Source organism: Ischnura elegans, chromosome 3 (genome assembly GCF_921293095.1).
Source record: "Ischnura elegans chromosome 3, ioIscEleg1.1, whole genome shotgun sequence".
Classification (NCBI taxonomy): Eukaryota; Metazoa; Arthropoda; class Insecta; order Odonata; family Coenagrionidae; genus Ischnura; species Ischnura elegans.
In genome coordinates, this window is record NC_060248.1 from 55,269,282 (window position 1) to 55,288,213 (window position 18,932).

General features: G+C 37.5%; 1 protein-coding gene across 1 annotated transcript in view; it reads left to right on the forward strand.

Moving 5' to 3' along the window:
- Positions 1–18,632, forward strand: part of LOC124155813 — a 60,253-nt gene extending 41,621 nt beyond the window's left edge. The window contains exons 7-8 of the mRNA XM_046529939.1: positions 4,516–4,940; positions 17,407–18,632. Coding sequence (XP_046385895.1) covers positions 4,516–4,940; positions 17,407–17,737 — 756 coding nt within the window. The 3' untranslated portion in view covers positions 17,738–18,632. The remainder of the gene's footprint in view (positions 1–4,515; positions 4,941–17,406) is intronic.
- Positions 18,633–18,932: the final 300 nt, after the last annotated feature.

Consider the following 18,932-nt stretch of genomic DNA (forward strand, 5'->3'; position numbering starts at 1 on the left):
TTATAATATGAAATATTATTAAAAATATAATGTATGTGAAATATATTATATTTAAAAACTTAAAATATATTTTTAGGGACGGAAAAATTCTTCTTTATTGAATTAAACACTTCTTGTCAAAAAAGACAATTATTACCAGAATTTCCCATTTCCAGTGTCTGTGACTACATTAGGCATCCGGTTGACTATCTTATTCGCCCAACTGAATGCAAGGGATGAATACGCCGCCGTCGCGTCCACTTTGATTGGATAGGAGCTGCGAGTTCCACGCCCATCTTTGTGAAATAATGAAGGATCTTGATCCTTTGTCGAGCTATTGAAAAGTAAAAACAACGAATTTAAAAACAGGCCCTCTATTTAAAAAAATACTATTCGGCTTATGAGACATAAAATGAACTGATTTTGCCTTCACTTTGTGGAAGCTATTTCATAGTTCATTATAATGCGATACTAATGCAAGGTACAATAAACAGTGCAATAGCCAATGTTACATTAAAATTTGGCTTAAGACTTCATCCTCTTATAAATGAATGAACTTTTGTCCTTAAAATATGATCACAATATCATAAAATATCACACCATAGGATAAAATATTATTTTAACCATTGAGATTAGGAAATGCACAAACATTTATTAAAATAAATATTCATTCAAGATAAAAGTATTGGATACGGAATGCCTGGACTAAATGTTTACTTTAAAAACCACTTACTATCTAAATTATTATCTGATATTTAGTTGAGTGAGAATAATGAAGCAACTTGAAAATTTGAATAGTGGAAATGACTTTTGTGAGTACTTTTTAATGAACCTTAACACTTACGATTTTGAAAAACCCCAAACCAAAGTGGACGACGCCGCCACAATAACGTTAAATAACGATCAATAACGTTAACGTCACATGTAAGCAATTTAAGGACCGACATAGCTAATCAAATGAAATTAAGACGGTATGAAGGAGTAAAATCAAACGATTGCGTCAAGAATATGCCTTTTAAAATATTTTACGGGAATTTACCATATTTTACACTAAAAATGCGAATAATTTGTGATACAGTTTTCAGTCGTTAAAATAAAAGTAAGCAAAATCGTTCAATTACAGAAAAAAATAAGTACCTACTTAAATGTCTTCGTACGACTGCACATTTGGAAGATGAGCGATAAAAAGCCTCAGTAAGATTAGCGTGCTACATTTCCGTGTGAAGTAGAATGTGAAGTTTTACGGCACATGAACCTGCCTACTGCGATATGCCCCGATTGCTTTACAAGCATCGTCTCGGTGCTTCACGGCCGGCTTGTGATAGGCAGGTACATTCAAATTAATTCGAGATATAATTGGATACAGCACGTAATTGTTACTTATTTCATCGAATTTGTGCTTACTTATTTTGATTTATATTATATAAACAAGCATAAGTAAATATTTAGTTACTCAATTACTATTATATAAGGATTAGCTAAAAACGCAGCCGGGTACAGAGTCAAAGATAACTCCTAAACAAAATTCCTTGACAAAAATTTAATGGATAACTTAGAGCAAAAGATAATATGTGAATTTTAGCCAAATTCGACCTATTTGTGTGCTCAAATAATACTTTCTTAATCCATCTGAAATCCATGCGTGAATGTAATGGAGCCAGCGTTTACTAAAGATGTTTTACCACCCATCATAAAAGAGGATTTTGCGTAAAAAATATGTGAAAATATCTTTCAACCATCACAATCAAGAAATACCATGGAGACAAAAGCATTACCAAAGTTTTGTGGAATTAGCAGTGAGAATGTAGCGGTAGATAATGGATTTGCTACCTTCCTTGCATTCCTTAAAGGGTTTGCAATTGTGTATACACCGGTTATTTTTGTCTCTTATATTTACTGGTGCATGCACCATGTAATGATTAATATCTAGTGTACGCATGGGCGTACCAGCGAGGGGCAGCTGCCCCCCCTAGAAGCAAATATCGGAAAAGTCTTTTGTACTGCATTGAAACGAAAGCATTCAACAAATGTTCTTTAAACCCACGAAAAATGATATGCATTAGTAAAAGATATGTAACTAAAAACTATTTTTTCAAGGAAATAATCTCATAAACTAATGTCACAAATTGGATTGTCCCTCCCCCCCCTAGACCATGGCTTACCCCCACCTAGAATATGGCTTGCCCCCCCCCCCCCATTAGTTATGATCCTGGGTCACCCTTGAGTGTACGCACCATCAAACCAAGATGATGATTATAACATCAAATTAAGCATGTACATTCTGTTTTCAATAATTATTATGATACTTCCCTATTAATTCAGACTAAAAAATATACGTGAAGGAAACCTCGCCGAAGTTATGGTGAAACTTGAAGCTCACATAAAAAAAAGATTGGGGACATATAATGAATACAATCAGCATATATTTTTTATGGATCACAAATAATTGGTAAGTCCCTAAACTGGGAGTCTGCCATTCGCTAGCCTTTCAATCAGTTTAAAAAAATCAAAACGGTTTTTGAAAAAGAATTCGATCAGAGGAGCAACGGAGTAAGGTACCAAAATAAAATGGACTTTACTGCTCAAGTTCTGGGTGATGAAAACAAGTAACAGTAAAAATACAAGTAAATGCAACGATGACGGAGATTTCTTAGCATTCCACTGGGGAAGGATTTGCTTTATAATAGAGTAATCGGCTGACTGACTTCCATATTTCTTTTGTGAAAATGTTCGCAAAAAGGTGCACCTTTATTGAAGTAAATATTGCGGAATTAAGGCGTTTTACGACACGAAACCGATTGACGACATGGGATACGATGATGACAAAAAATTTAATCCAGAGCACAGCGTGATTTCTCGCAACAGTGGCTTTACCATTGGTCTTTACAGGAGGTGGCGTGAGAATACGAATTACTGATGAGTTTTCATGCGGTATGTGTAGCAACTACGTAGCAACTATGTATACTTCCAGTTTGACATAGAGAAAATGAAGATTTAAATGAATTACAATCACTCGTATTGACTGCATTTCAATTTTGGACAAAATACTGGATCATGAACAGAAATCAGTACAAATGCATTCGTTACTTCGTATCACCTCGGAAAAACACCTGTATTCCCTTCTATCGAAATAGCAAAAGAGAAATTTATGCAACACGCAAAATTAAAATGCACTGCCGGTTGCAAACGTTTAAAGAGCTAGTAATAATGATGTTTGGATTACATTAATGCTTTACGCCACCTTATTTAATTTGTTACATTGTACATTTCAAATGATGTGATGGAAAGGATTCCTTATGGAATATAAAAAGAGAGTAAGTTGGAATTAGGTGGCCAGAATAAAATAATGGCAACTGAATTCGGCACTGAATAAAATCATGTTTAGCTGGTAAATCGAGTAAAATTCACTCCCAAAGTTTGTTATTGACTTTTAAATATGTAATGTGTTTGTAAGGAAATAGGCTTAAACTATATTTTGCAAAGTTATTCACATGTAGATTCACGAGTAAAGAATTCCGTATACAAGGATCAAATATTCGGAGCTCTAAATCGAAGCTCGAAAAAATTGGTATGAAACACTAGCGCCTTGCATCGCATGCATGCTTAACGTCAGATAGCTATTCAATTTATACCTTACAAAGATAGATAACAATCAAGAATAAAAAAAAAAATTATCTATAATTATTACAATTGCTAACTTCATAATAACAATTATGAAGTTAGTAAACGTAGAAATAGAAGATCATCATATGAGAGAACGATGCTGTGATTTTTCTCCAGATGGTATGATACAGATTCTTATTGTCTGGAAAAAAAAGCAAGACGTCCGAGTTTTAGGAGCTTTATCGTCTAAACGAAGCAATCAATTTCAATGCAAAAAATATCTTACGAAAGAGAATTTATTTCTACGTTGGATCATTTACTTTTAAAAATCTTCGGGCTTCGTAGTATTTCCCGTACTCAATCCTTTCTTAAAAAAGTACTTGTTTTTTTACGCGTTAAATCAAGTTGCCCAACTTTGAGCGCTTGGTATTCCCATAATTTTCGTTCCAATAACTTGCAGTTTTTTTATTCTCTTAAGTATGCTTTTGGTTGAATTGAAATTGATTGGTTCGTTTAGACCAAAAGTCTAAAACCCGTGGCCGCATGCGGCCCGCCGGATACTTTCTTGCGGCCCCTAGAGGTTATAGAAAACATTGTATCAAGCCACACAACATAAAATATATATCAACTCAATCGTCAAAAATAAAAAAGCAAAAATTGCATTGATTGATTAAACTTTTTAACCAATAACGATTATTGCACTTTGAAATTAAATTTTTCTTTTTATTTTATTGATGTGGCGGTAAAGTTACGAGGAGCATTGTGGACCTCCGGACGATCTGAAATCGATTGTCGGCCCTAGCATTAAAAAAAGGTTGAAGACCCCTGGTTTAGACGAAAGGGCTCCTCAAACTCGAGGTTCTGGATTTTTTTTACGGACAGTAGATTGATTAGCAAAAGTAAATGGCTGATCCCTACCGTTTTTTTTTGCAGATTCCCACGTGCTGTTCCTGCCACATCACGACGGTGTCGAAGCCACAGCAGCCTCCCTTCTCCATGTCCACTTCGTACACGGCATCCACGTCCACCCGGCCGGCCACCCTGCTCCACCCGCCGCCCTCCTTCCCCAAGAGGAAGAGGCCCTTCTTCCGCGGCAGCTCCCCCGCACCCGTCTTCGAAGAGGACGACGACTTGGAGGAGATAGACGGCGAGGTGGTGGCGGCCGAGTCCAGCCCGCCCAAGCGAGGCGTGGGCCCAGTCAACATCCGGGAGGGCCTGCAGCACTACCGAACCACGCCCTCGCCACCCCTGGGGCCACCCCTACCCACTACGCCCCTGCTGCCCCGACCCCTCTCGCCGGTGGCCGTGCAGGAGACGTGGCCGCAGAAGCCTTTGCCGCCCCTCGAAGTGGCACCTAGGTAAGAAGTTACACTCAGTCAATTTCTGTGAATGATAGGTTCTTAGCAGGTTGCCCTTAAACGTTGCTAAAAATGCGACGCGTCATTCTTATCTATGACGTAAAAATGTCGAGCTAAATTGTGTCTTGAATGAAGTTTTTAATGAAGTGGATATTAATAGAGTGGCGTTTTTCCATACAACGATTAGCAATAAAACCGGTTTCAATACACTTAGTATTATCGTCAGGTAGCAATCGAGAAAAAGTTCTGCCTGTATTGTCATCCTACCATTAAGAATATAGAGAGAGCAAAGCAGCATAACAGCAAATATAAACAGATATTTTACAAGACCAAGGATCGAGTGATTTAGGCAAAGAAGGTTTAAAGAATTCTATATTCGTAATGCTAGCATGGAAAACCAGATATAATTTTTCTCATCGCCTAGACCTAGAGGGACAAAAATGTCTTGAATTGAGGTGGAATGACGCAATAAAATATCTGAATGGCTGAGCAGATGACCTGAAAACAACTTAATTAAAGCTTCAATTATTGGCTGAACGGAAACTGATCGAAAATATTTCATTCTAACGTGTAAATTCCTTTAGTTTTTCAATGTTCCCTGTTTTTTTAAGTGATGGTATCCTAATACAAGTGCTGAAATCTTTCCCCCTTGTTCGCAGCGTTATTGGGTCGTAGCAGGGGGCGATTTTCTTTCCCTTGACCACCTCGTCCTTAAAATATTTTTGTTTTAGTGTCGATCAAAGACATCACGAGAGATTTGAACCCGGAAACTCTCGTTCAGTAGGCAATCACTCTACCCAATACACCGCGAAAAAAAACAAAAATTAATAGAATACATAAATCATTAGAATATGAAGGTAGGCATCACCCATCCAAAAATACTTCCAATTAAATTATTAAAATTATGCCAATAACTGCCGTGAAAAACATATGGCAGGTTGAAAAATTGAGGGAGGTTCAGCATCAACTGGCTTTTAAAGAGGCTGTAGAAAATAAAATAGGGGAGGATCCGACCAACAAACCAATGGAAGAGAGTTGGAAAACCATTAGAAGTGGTCTGCAGGCGGCAGCTGAGGATGTTCTTGGTAAAAGAAGAGTCGTTATGAAAAAACCATGGATCACGCAGGAAGTATGAGATCTCATTGAAGAAAGAAGAAAATACAAGGCTGCGAAAACAGAGGAAGGACAGAATCGTTACAAGAGAATAAGGAACGAAATATTTCGTAAAGCGCGGAAGGCTAGAGAAACGTGGATGAAAAGCATTTGCGAAGACGTGCAAAAAAATCTTAAACATGGAAAAGTAGAGGCCGCTTATAGGATAGTGAGGAACTACTTTAAGGAAAGGGGCGTAAGATGTAATACCCTTAGGGACAAAGACGGAGAACTATTGATTGAAAACGAAGAAAAAGGGAAGAGATGGAAGGAATATCTGGAAGATTTGTACAAAGGAAGTCTCCTCAGAACGAATGCTATCCAAAACGAGAGGGAAGTGGATGCCGATGACATGGGAGCCCCAATTTTAAGATCGGAATTTGATGCGGCTGTAAGAGACCTCAGGATAAATAATGCGTCTGGCATTGATGACATTCCTGCAGAACTGATTAAAAATTCAGGAGAGAAGACGGTGAACCAGCTATACAAAATCATTAGTGAAATGTATACGACAGGTGAGATACCAAAGGATTTCGAGAGGAACATTATAATCCCTATTCCTAAGAAGAAAAGAGCGGAGAAGTGCGAAGATTTTAGGACCATAAGCCTTACTACACATGCGTCAAAGATACTGACAAGGATCATCTATAGAAGAATAGAACGAAAAGCAGAAGAGTACTTGGATGAGGACCAATTTGGATTCAGAAAAAACAAAGGCACAAGGGAAGCAATATTGGCCCTAAGACTGCTCATAGAAAAGAGAATGGAAAAGAACAATCCAACATTCGTTGCGTTTGTGGACTTAGAGAAAGCATTTGACAACGTGGATTGGAGCACAATGCTTGGAATCCTATAGGAAATTGGGGTTCTTTATAATGACAGAAGAATCATTCACAATTTATGCAAAAACCAAGTAGCCGTGATAAAATCAGGGCCCAGCTGTGAAGAAGCAAGAATTAAGAAAGGAGTGCGACAAGGCTGTACATTGTCACCCGTAATTTTCAACGTTTACATTGAAAAAGCCATTAATGAAATCAAAGAAAAGGAATTGGGAGTGAATATCCATGGAGAAAAAATTAGCATGCTAAGATTTGCCGATGACATAGCCGTTATAGCAGAAACAGAGAAGGATTTGAAAAATATTCTGGTTAATATGGGTAGGGTAATGAGTAGATATCAACTGAAAATAAGCACGAAGAAAACCAAGATCTTAGTATGCAGCAGAAGAGAAGAAGTCAAGACCAACATTAAAATAGGGAGGCAAAAACTGATAGAAGTGGATGAATTCTGTTATTTGGGAAGCAAGATAACTAGTGACGGGAGAAGCAAAAAAGAAATTATCAGCAGAATAGCCCAGGCGAAGAGAGCATTCCACCAAAAGAGAGACCTGCTGACAGCGGGAAACTTAAATATGGAAGTAAAGAAACAATTTATTAGAACCTACATCTGGAGTATGCTCCTATACGGAAGTGAGGTATGGACAATGACCGCAGCGGAGGAAGTAAGGATGGAGGCCTTTGAAATGTGGTGCTACGGAAGAATGATGAAAATCAAATGGATCGACCGAGTTAGTAACGAGGAAGTCCTAAGAAGGGTAGGAGAGAAGAGAAGCCTCATGAAAACCTTAATAAGAAGACGGAACAACTTTATAGGCCACATCTTGAGACATGATGGCCTGATGAAGACAATCGTCGAAGGGCAAGTGGAAGGCAAGAATGGAAAAGTAAGACCCCGAACAAAATATTTGGAACAAGTAAAGAGAGATGTGAGAGAGAAGAAATACGTAGGTGTGAAAAGATTAGCTGATAGGAGAACTGAGTGGAGAGCTGCGTCAAACCAATCCTAGGATTGTTGACCAGTGATGATGATGATGCCAATAACTACAAATTAAATGTCTGTATTCCATTATGTGTAAATTTAAATAAGGAAAGCCAAATATGTGTTGTCGCAAGGAAAAAAACATTCAGAATAAAATCTGTCACTATTATTCAACAACGTTGAACTGTTGAAATAATAGCAGGACAGAATCCGCATTCCCCCACATTGAACAATAGGTGGTTATATGGCAGGCATAACTCTCCGCTGAAAGGAAAAGAATACATTCTGATTCAGAAAGTGAGAAACGAAGTGAATAGTGGGCAAGCATAGGCATTTTTTATGCATGACTAGTTTTTCAGTCTGTCACAAAATTCTACGAGAAGCTTTCACGGAATTGTTTGAGTGAGAGTTTGGTGCAAAGAGGGAGAGAGCCCCTTTTTAATCCCATTTCCTACATTTTGTCGATCATTAAAAGCTTCAGTTCACTGATTCGCAAAAGTTGTCAAAAGTATTATTTTTAATTAGGGATGGTCGGATCGGATACCTCGGATCCAAATTTCCGCGGATATTGCCCTTCATTGGATACATCGGATCCAAAGTCGCGGAAGACATCGGATCTGGATCCGAAATTTTAAATAATAGCTTCAGTGAAAGCAAATAAGGGTGGAAAGAGTTCCGATTCTCTTTTCGAATGCGCCGTCGCATGCGATTCTTGTTCTACTCATGAACCGTTTTGTTTGAAAGCTCTCGCAGAGGTTACGTAGTTGAATTTCAGCCGTGGAAAATAAAAAAATGCAAAGTACGACTGGCACATAGTATGACTCTTCCCAAGAGATTGAACAATCATCGGGGGAATCGCAGCGTCAGGAATTTGAAAATGCATTTGGATCCAAAAATATCCGATCCGAATCCGGAACCGTAAAAAATCCTGGATCCGTCCATCCCTATTTTTAATTACTGAAAATTTATCAACTAATTATTGTATTATTTGCTATATGTTAGATTATTCCATAACTTGCGATTTTTTTATGAATATTATAATTAATATACCTTAACTTTTTATAGACTTTAAAATTAACTACAGGAAGAAGTGACTGATTTAGAAGGAAAATCATTTCAATTTCTGCAGTTAACCCTTCCGCACTCGCGTCAAATTTTGGGACAAATATGCTCGCGTGGCGTCTGCTAGACGCCAATAGTGTACATTATAATATAATAGTTAATATTAAAATTAAATGCAACACACTACTTTTATGTTATTTATTTGCTCCTTTACAAGTTATAACATTGTAAATACAATAGTTTTTAACTTATTTAAGACATTTTAACCATCTTTTAGTAACTAAGCACATTTTTGATACATTGCTCTCAATTAAACCACATCACAGCAACAATTACATATTTTTATCCTTGCAAACAATACAAACGTATTCAGAATGCTCTAAACATATATAATGATCACAGGAAATGCACCTATATTTTGTCATTCGATTTTTTTTTCTGTCGCAAATGTAACATCTCTTTCTAGAATTCTCTTTTTTCTCCTTCGTTTTTTCCTCCGATTTCCTACGAATACTTTTGGAACTGCAAGTACTTGACTCATTATGTTCAGTTTCTTTGTCTTTCTCACTAATGGCTAAAGTTCTTTTTCTCAATTCCCTCGGTAAATTTACCACGTGACTACGTTTTTGCAGGTGCTCTTTAGTTAGTTCTTGCGCAAGGACTTTGATAAAATGCCTTCTTTTCAAAATTGCATGAGAACTCTCTTTGTTGTTTACAAGGTAAATAACCTGAGCATTTATTGCTGCCACATTGAGCATGGTATAAAATATAGTCATCGGCCACCTTTTGGTGTTTCTTGCTACTGAGTAAGTCGCGCATAATTTATCAACTACATCAACGCCAGATTTAGTTGCATTGTAAAATGTCACGATCTCTGGCTTATTCGAATTCCCTGTTGTTTCATCGATTGTGGAATCATGATGCATTGAAGATATTAAAATTACATTTTTTCGTGGCTTTGGTATGTATGATACCAATGTGCAATGCCTATCAAATCCAAAACGAGTTGTAAATGGTTCTCGACCGACAGGGGATGTAAAACTGGGTGGAAGCTGCCGTTTATTCTTCCTTACTGTTCCTACATACGTAAGGTTAGCTTTGAGTAGGTCTAAAACTAGCTCATAACTGGTAAACCAATTATCGGCGGTTATATTGCGACCACTGTGAGCAATCGGTCTAACCAACCTTTTTACAACATCATTGGCACTGTTACTAACGTAAAATGGGCCTTCCGGCTGCTTCCCAACGTATACTTCTAAGTTCCCTGTGTAAAATGTTTTAGAATCTGCTAGAGAAAATATCTTAATTCCATATTTTCCTGGTTTACTCGGGATGTATTGCCTAAATGCACATCTTCCTCTGAATTTTGATAGCATTTCATCAATAGTTACGTATTCTCCCAAAGAATAACTTTCACGGCAATTTTGAACAAATATATCAAAAACCTCTCTAACAGGTGCAAGCTTATCTAATAGCTTCCTATCGCTTCTAGTTGCTTTGTCATCAAACCGAAGGCTTTGTAAAATAAAGTGGAAGCGCTTACGAGACATCACCAATCGAAAAAATTCAACACCAGTTCCATCTGTAGACCACAAATCACTTGTATTTAGCTTACTATTTCTAAGGAAACCTGCCATATACAGTAATCCAAAGAAAGCTTTCAGTTCACTCAAATCGGTAAATTTACAATCTCTTTCCCTATCGTAACGATCTTTTTGGGATTCAATGAATTTATTAGTGTTTTCCAAAATAATAGCAAGCAGACTGTCGGTAAAAAAACATCTCCAACACTCGAGTACAGTCTTAGCGGTTGTAGCACTTTCTTTCACACGTGAATTCAGGTTTACAATATTATGACGACGAGTCCTTACAGTCACCACTGGTATTTGCAAAGCCCACTTCGTAGTTTTGTCTTTCCCAAAAACAAATTCTTTACCTGATTCTTCATCCTCTCGGTCACTTTCTTCCTCACTAGTAATTTCTTGCTCCGTATCCGTGTTTTGCAATTGTTCCTTCAAGGAATCTTCTTCACCTTCGCTCTCATCATCTACTGCAGACAATTCTGAATCTGATGATTCCATCAGAAGACGCTGCAGATAGCTACGATCTTCCTCACGCATTAGGTTTAGCTGTTTTTTTCTCTCCATCTAAGGGACGTAAGTAAATCCAGAAGAGATACATCATAATAGGGAACAACCATCTACAGCGTGATTAATTTCATAAATGTATATGCATAAATATAAAGGAATATAAAACTTACACTTTCGAACAATGAAACACTATGAAGTGTAGCTTGTTCCACTGCACCACTCTGGAATTACTCGCACGTTTTACTGATAAAATTCAGGGGCTCCTTGCAGTCACAAGTTCCTTTCTGACGCACCAATACACCAACGGACAAAGAATGAGTGGTCGATAGCGGGATACTTGGGTATTTATACGGAGGAACTACAAGAGTTGCACATTTGTATATCCAAAAGAAAACAAGTTAGTAAATTAGCGCAATATGTGGGGACCCGACGTGGCATCTCTGCGGCTGCGAGAAATAGATAAGAAAAAGATAACTTGTCATAGATATGTTGGAGAGTTTCTCTAAGGTTGCAGATTGAAAAGAAAACAAAGTCGTCACCGAAATGGTTTTAGAGGCGGCGTCTATCACACTGTGCTGAATAGACATTGATAAGATACGTTAAAATTGAGACTCGACGAAAAGGCAAGCGTTGGACCTACGCAGATAGAAAACAAATTAGCAGGGCATATGCCGAATTCAAAAGAAAGCAAAGTCGTCACCGATATGGTTTCGCGACGCGGCGCCTATCCACAGTGCTGAATAGACTAGGGTAAGATACGTTATAATTGAGACTCGACGAAAAGACAAGCGTTGGACCTACGCGGATAGAAAAAAAAGCAGCTGGGCATATGCCGAAACAGCAGGCCGTGGCGTGCCGCTCCCCAGATTGCAATCAATTGCTGTGCAATTAAGTTGCACACAAAAAACCCACAATGGATGGGTGGCTGAAATACGACCTTCGAATGATTGTCTCCGGTGAAATCGAGAGCAGTAATTCCTTGATATATTCCCGCAGTAAACAAAAACGCGAGCTTAAACCACATAAATAAATAAGAGAAAAAAATTGCATTTTTATTTACAACAAATTAAAGATAATCATAATTAATAATAGCATTAAATAACAATTATAAAATATAAGAAATGAGCATTGATTGAAAATAAAATATTTATTAAATTGTAACGAATCTAGTCGCGTGGCGTCTGACAGACTCAAATACATTTCAAAAACCCTTGCCTGGCACCCTGCTATAAATTTATCTGATATGATTTAACTGAATGGCAGACAATTCGAAAAGAGTAAGGTACCTAGAAGGAGAAACTATTATACGCACACTTTGGCCGAAGAAAAACAAAAACATATTGGTTGGCGTCCAGCAGACGCCACGCGAGTAGCGGAGGGTTAAAGGAACAAATTCGGTCGAAAAATTATTAACCATTTGTTTATTATCTTCTGTTTCTGCACTAAACAAGTAAAATATATAAAAAGGAGCTCACTTCGCAGATTTTCACCAAGTTTTTGCGAAAATAATAATTGGGGCCTACATTTGCCTGCCACGTAATTAATGAATTATTCATGTCTAACGCATTTTCGTAGCTTTCATTTCAATAATGAGATCGACAGTGAAAATATTACGGGAAAATATATATAAGGAAGAGCGACTTGAAAATACATTGCTTTATGTTTTTGCGACATTGCTTTATGACCTTGTCCGTTAGGAATATTACTGAAGCAAAGTCACAGTTTTGAACCAGGTCTAGAAAACCTAATTAAGACTAAAGCTTGAAGGAAAAACAAATTCTTTCTGTAAAATTTTTATTCTTGATTTAAAAGAAAATCCCTGTGCTAAAAACCTATATGGCCAGGTTAGGATAGAAAATCCTTCGGCGAGATGACAAATGGGAGCAGTAAATATGTCAATGCATTTGTTCGTCCTGATGTGATGCATTTCCCTGGAGGAGCCAGGAACCCGAGAACTAATAAGTATGTAGTACCGGCCTTATATACGACATTGGTTTGCCAAACGAATATGAACTATAGACATAGCCACTCTATTAATATTATTAATAATAATAAAAATTATTTCATCATAGTAAAGGAAAAGAGAGTTTGCCAACGGTTTTCTATGAAAATGAATATTTAATTAATGAAAATGTAATTCTATGCGAATCATTATTACACGAACATTTTCAACCTAACAATGAATATTAAGAAAAAATTTGTCAGTCACTCCAATCAACTGAAAGTAAAACTCAAATGCCATTTACCATTTGCACATAATTAAAGCACATTTTATAAAACAGTACATACGCAATAGTAAAACTTCTGTTGGGATCTTGTGGATATAAAGACTGGTGGCACAGTTTTTGCTACTTCAAAATCGTACGCTAAACCAGAAATGCCTATCTAAAAATTTTATGTGATTCCCTATTATCTGTGAGTTGAAAGGAAGATTTTAAAGGCATTTGACATGAAAATATAATCTAATATATAAAATTAGCTGACCCGGAAAGCGTAGTTTTGCCATATAAATTATTTACAGTAAATATTTTGGTGGTCAAATGAAAAATAACTAACTTATAGTAAGTGTGTGGGATTAGAATCCTTTTAGTTATATTTCATCAGACCGTGTCAAGGGTTTTGTCTGCCCAGCAGGATTAACAACCACAGAAGTTGCATGACGTGACGTAACTAATGGTAATTAAATAAGGACGCGTCCGACAAAACCAAAAGTAGCACTACGTGATTTGGAAGCATGAGATGCACCTACGAACTAACTTTGGTTGACAAACAGACATCCTCTTTTGTATATGTAAAAGATAATAAAAGTACAATGAATTTAAAAAATGAATGTTTACTGTTTTGTATCGGTCAACATCGTTCACAGCATCTTACTCTTTCAGTCATATACCACATCCCCACACATTTTGCCATAAGTTATTTACTTTTTATTTGACAACCAAAATATTTACTATAAATAATTTATAAGGCAAAACAACGTTTCTTAGGTCAGCAAGTATTTCATAAAAATCAATTTTATTAGATTCGAAATCGCATTAGAATTCGCGACGGCAGCGGTTCCTTTCAATTAAATCAATTAAGTACTATTCTTACTTCCTCATATATTACGGCAGTAATGAATGCATTCTTTCGATTACTCCCCCTCCACAACTCGATTGCCTTCCGTCAATTACCTCTCCACCATACTCCTCTTTTCCCCTCCCTCAGTCTCATTCACCCTCGAACCCTCTCCCCACTCCACGCTTCCTCACACGCCAACTTTCCAACCGAGAAATGAATTCCCGTACCATTTCGTATCCATCTCCAATTTTTTTCAGAAGCATTCTTGACCGGACAGAAAGCATTGTGAAAAAAAATAAAGAAGATATAATTGTCAAGTTCCCTGAAAATTAGAAATCATAGCTGAAATGAGAACGTCGGGACTACATCCACGCTAGTTTTCGCTGTACACGAACAAATCACCCTCTTCCGCGATTGCGAAATTTCCCTCGAAGCATCTTTCATTTAATTGACATAACCGACAGAGAGAATTAAATTAGGCTCGCCGACTGGCGAGGAGAAAGAGCGAGTTTGTACACCGAGAATCACTTCCGACGCAAGGATACGAACGGTCACGATGAAGGGGCATGTTACGAAATAGTCACGAAAATCGTATCGAATGCACTCTCATGATTGCATCGAGTTTATTACACGACTCTGCCACGAATACGTCACACTTACAGCACACGGAAACGGTGGGTTAACAAGAGTCACCAGTTATCTAAGAGAAAAAGCAAAAAAGAATCGATTCCCTTGGTACCGATCGAAGCATTTGCAGCGTAGATAGAAATCGTACTGTTACGTCATAAAATTTTTCAAAGTTGATCAAGCTAACCGAGTAAAACAATAAGTGCTATAAAACGGTTCAATGAAACTTGGGATAACAATGGTGTGCTATGTTTGAGTATATCTCCCAAGAAAGATTCGAATCAGATATCCTTACCGGTCTGCTTTTCATAAATTTAAAAGTAAGTTTTGATACCTGAATCCCTCGATAACTTTATGAGTTAAAAGAAATTTTTTGAGTTAATTTCGAGATGTGAACTTTTTAGTGATAAATTAGAAATAGGAATTCATGAACAATCTTTTCGGAGTATTTGAGGAAGGCGAGGGACACCAATTAAAGTAATGCTAATAAGAATAATTTTTGAAGTAAATATGTAATTTTGTGCAGATATGCATCATGGCCCTGCAATAAAATAATATGTATTTCAATGATGAATATCAGCCACCCATCTTTCCAGAGATCGACTAATTGATCGAACTGGTGTCGCGTTTAATTCCTGAAATAAATGCAGCAATGACATTGAACCAAGCTAACTGCAGTGGTGTGATAATAAATGAGTTTTTGAATCTAGGGTTATTTTATATACGGGGTTGTCTCAAAAATTATTATCATTGTATTTACAATGGTAATAAAATGTCTATCCCACTGTCATTATCCTAAGAGATAATTTACGAAAAAAATTTATTATAGACGATTCACACTTTTTCCTTTAAGTTGCAGGCATATGAAGATGATCTAAAATATTGTGCTCCTGATATCCATTACGCATGGGGTAAATTAAAAAAAATATAATTAATTTATTATACCCATTAAGTGTAAACTATAGAATTATTTCTAAGAATCTAGAAGTACATCACCTATTTTGATGCTTACAAGTTAGTCGTTCTTATTAATAACTAGCAAAAATACACCGAGAAATTATAAGGACACCCGATCCAGAGTAGAATATACTTCACCTTTTTTTTATGAATATCAGCCCAACCATGTTTCAAATGATTAAAATTTCTAGTGAATTGATATCTATAATATAAACCGAGGAGGTTAATTGAAAAGTTAGGAAGGTTCCCAGATATTACTTTCTTATGGGACCATCTCTAAGTATATGTAGTTATCTTTAGGCTGAGGATAATTTCTTCTAATCTGACTCACTTCTTCATGAAATACCTAAGAGTGCTTCCTATGACTACACTTGAATTACGATTTTCTACCAAGAATTGCGATACAACCTTTCAAAATATTCTGCCAACCCGTCTAAGAGGTAAATAATAAAATACTTTTCAAAGTTATCGCAATTGTATCTGTGGCTATTGTATGACGAGGGAGCAAAACATAACTTTCTTCAAATACAAATATTGCTCTCACACCATCAAAGTTAAAATATTGCTAGATTATGTATCTCAGTTCGAAAAGGGACGAAAAACCCCTTCAATTTACACGAGTATTCCTGAAGTGTTCTGATAGGCGTGATCGCCTCTCATCTTTGCGCTCTGCATTGGGCCAAAGCAATGTTTAGTGTTGCTAATTGTCGGGGTGGCAGGTATCACGGTAGTGCTGGGCAGAATGTTGTTGGATGCATCGACCTTACGAGTCCCTCAAATAGATATCATGAGAGATGGATAAGAAAATCTAAAAAAACTTTATAATTCCACCTAAATTTAATACCGTAAAACCTAGGGTTCCACGTTAAATGGTCGACTACCTTTTCCCAACCAAATGAGTATCTATACAGGGTGTCCCATTTATCTTGACCACCCAAAATAACTTTTTGTCGAGATGCAAATTCAAACATGTGTCAAGCAAATGTTCGTTAGCCGTCAGGGGGACATTAATCAGCATGATTGCCTTCCTTGTAGCTTTGTTATTTACAAATATATGAACAGCAGTATGTCTTTTTTAAATGACACCCTACATTTTTTATTCGGCAATTCATTTCATCTCCTAAAGACTTACTCAAAAATATAGCATAGTGGACCATTAACATAAACACAACGTTATGAAAACCTAAGAAACTCGTCTACTTACCGGAGTTAGCAGTAAACAAATGACAAGCAAGTCAATACATAACAGAAAAGTCACTTTGAGCCCCAGACCACAACCGCGTCCACTTACTGGAGTAAGCAGTAAACAAATGACAACCAAGTCAAAACATGGTCCATGTGCTACATTTTGGAATACGTCTTTAGGAGATGAAATGAATTGCCGAATAAAAAATGTAGGATGCCATTTAAAAAAGACATACCGCTGTTCATATCTTTGTAAATAACAAAGCTACAAGGAAGGCAATCTTGCTGATTAATGTCCCCCTGACGACTAATGAACATTTGCTTGACACATTTTTGAATTTGCATCTGGACAAAAAGTTATTTCGGGTGGTCAAGATAAATGGGACACCCTGTATACACACTGGTTCCTTGAAAACGGGATGACAAACTTATGATTAAGAGATGTCCCAGAAATTTTCCTCCAGATATTTCTTGAAAACACGTCCCCATTCTCACTATGCCATTTTAATTCCCAGGCCACCGACTGAACCTCAGCGGCCACCTCAACACATACCGGAGCGCCACCAACCGACTTCCACCGTCTCGCACGTTATAAGCTCCAGCGACAACGGCCAGTCATCATCTCCGCAACGCATTAATTACAGCTACCATCCCATATTCGACTTCTTCCGAGCGGGAAGACTCAAGGACGTGCATCCAGAAGACGAGGAAGCGGCGGAGAAGGACGAGGTCAAACCCACGGAAGCCATCCTGTCCAGGAGATCAGACAACCTGGAAGTTCAAGGCCACAGCAGCCGTCCCAATTTCGGCGATGGATGGAGTCCCATCATCCCCCCGCAGGCGTGAGCGGTTCCCGAAAGGTGTTAGGACGATCGTCCACTTGCAAATTAAGAGAACGTACGTCGCCACCGAAGCCATTATTTGAAAGAAGAAATGGAACGCGGTCGAGAGCCAAAAAATCGTCATTTTGTGTTTTACCTCCACGTTTCCCTTTATTTCTCTTTTCCGTTTTTTGTTTAGGAGCTAAGCCAAAAGACATTGCTCGCTCCTGGAGTCCTTTCTATCTTTTTTTACCACTTTTACTCTTTCTTCCCAAAAGGACACTGAAAGTCACAGACGGGTGCTCGACTGGAATTCTTTTCTCTGCGTCTGGAGAGTGTGAGGTAACTGATATTTTGAAATGTGTCCCAGTGGTCTCCTAAAAGGGTGAGATTGTCTCCTTTTTCGCGAGCGCAAATTGAAGGAAGAACAATTGGTGCACTTCGAAAGGAGAGAAAAGTGGAGGGCGGATGCTCGCAAAAATGGTTCAAACATTTGTTCGAATTACTATTGGACTGGCTGACAAAGGAACTTTACCAATGGCTAGATGGGTAAAGTTCATTTTGAAATCATATATGAAACAGACTGAGATTTCTACACAGAATTCCTGATGTGTTCTCTCTGAGTAGCTTTGCAAGGAAATAATTTGATACTTGACTTTGATATAGGTACCTACTTTCTACTTCCAGTTCTCATGTATCTTTTGTTTCGAGTCAACGATATTTTTTGTAAAATTTTGTATTTCCTCTCAAAAAATTTATCTCCGGTATGTTTTCCTGAAGTAAGGTTTTACCCAATACCAGTCCTAAGGTCTTAGGTCTAAAACTACAGCAACATTAGGAGACTAGTCTCTTGATTCCATCGTACAAAATAGCAGAGATACGATTCGGATACTTTTAGTCCATCAAATGGGTATTGTCCATTCACAATGAAAAAGGTGAACAATAAAGGTAAAAGCATGAACCAAGAAATGAAAGGAAAAATCTTTTTGACTGGTTACACGTATAATCTTCAAAATAGGGAGGGGCCTTGCCATTCCAATTCGAACATAAATTAATCAGTATATTTCGGAACACTTGATTTGGTTCATTTAGTAGGGCAAATTAAAAATGAGCCTGAAAACTAGAGAAAAGTAATAACAGCTGAAAATACATGAGCATCGAGTGCCGTTAACACCAAGACATCGGTGAAGTCCCAAGTTCCCTCTAAATCGGGTATTTTT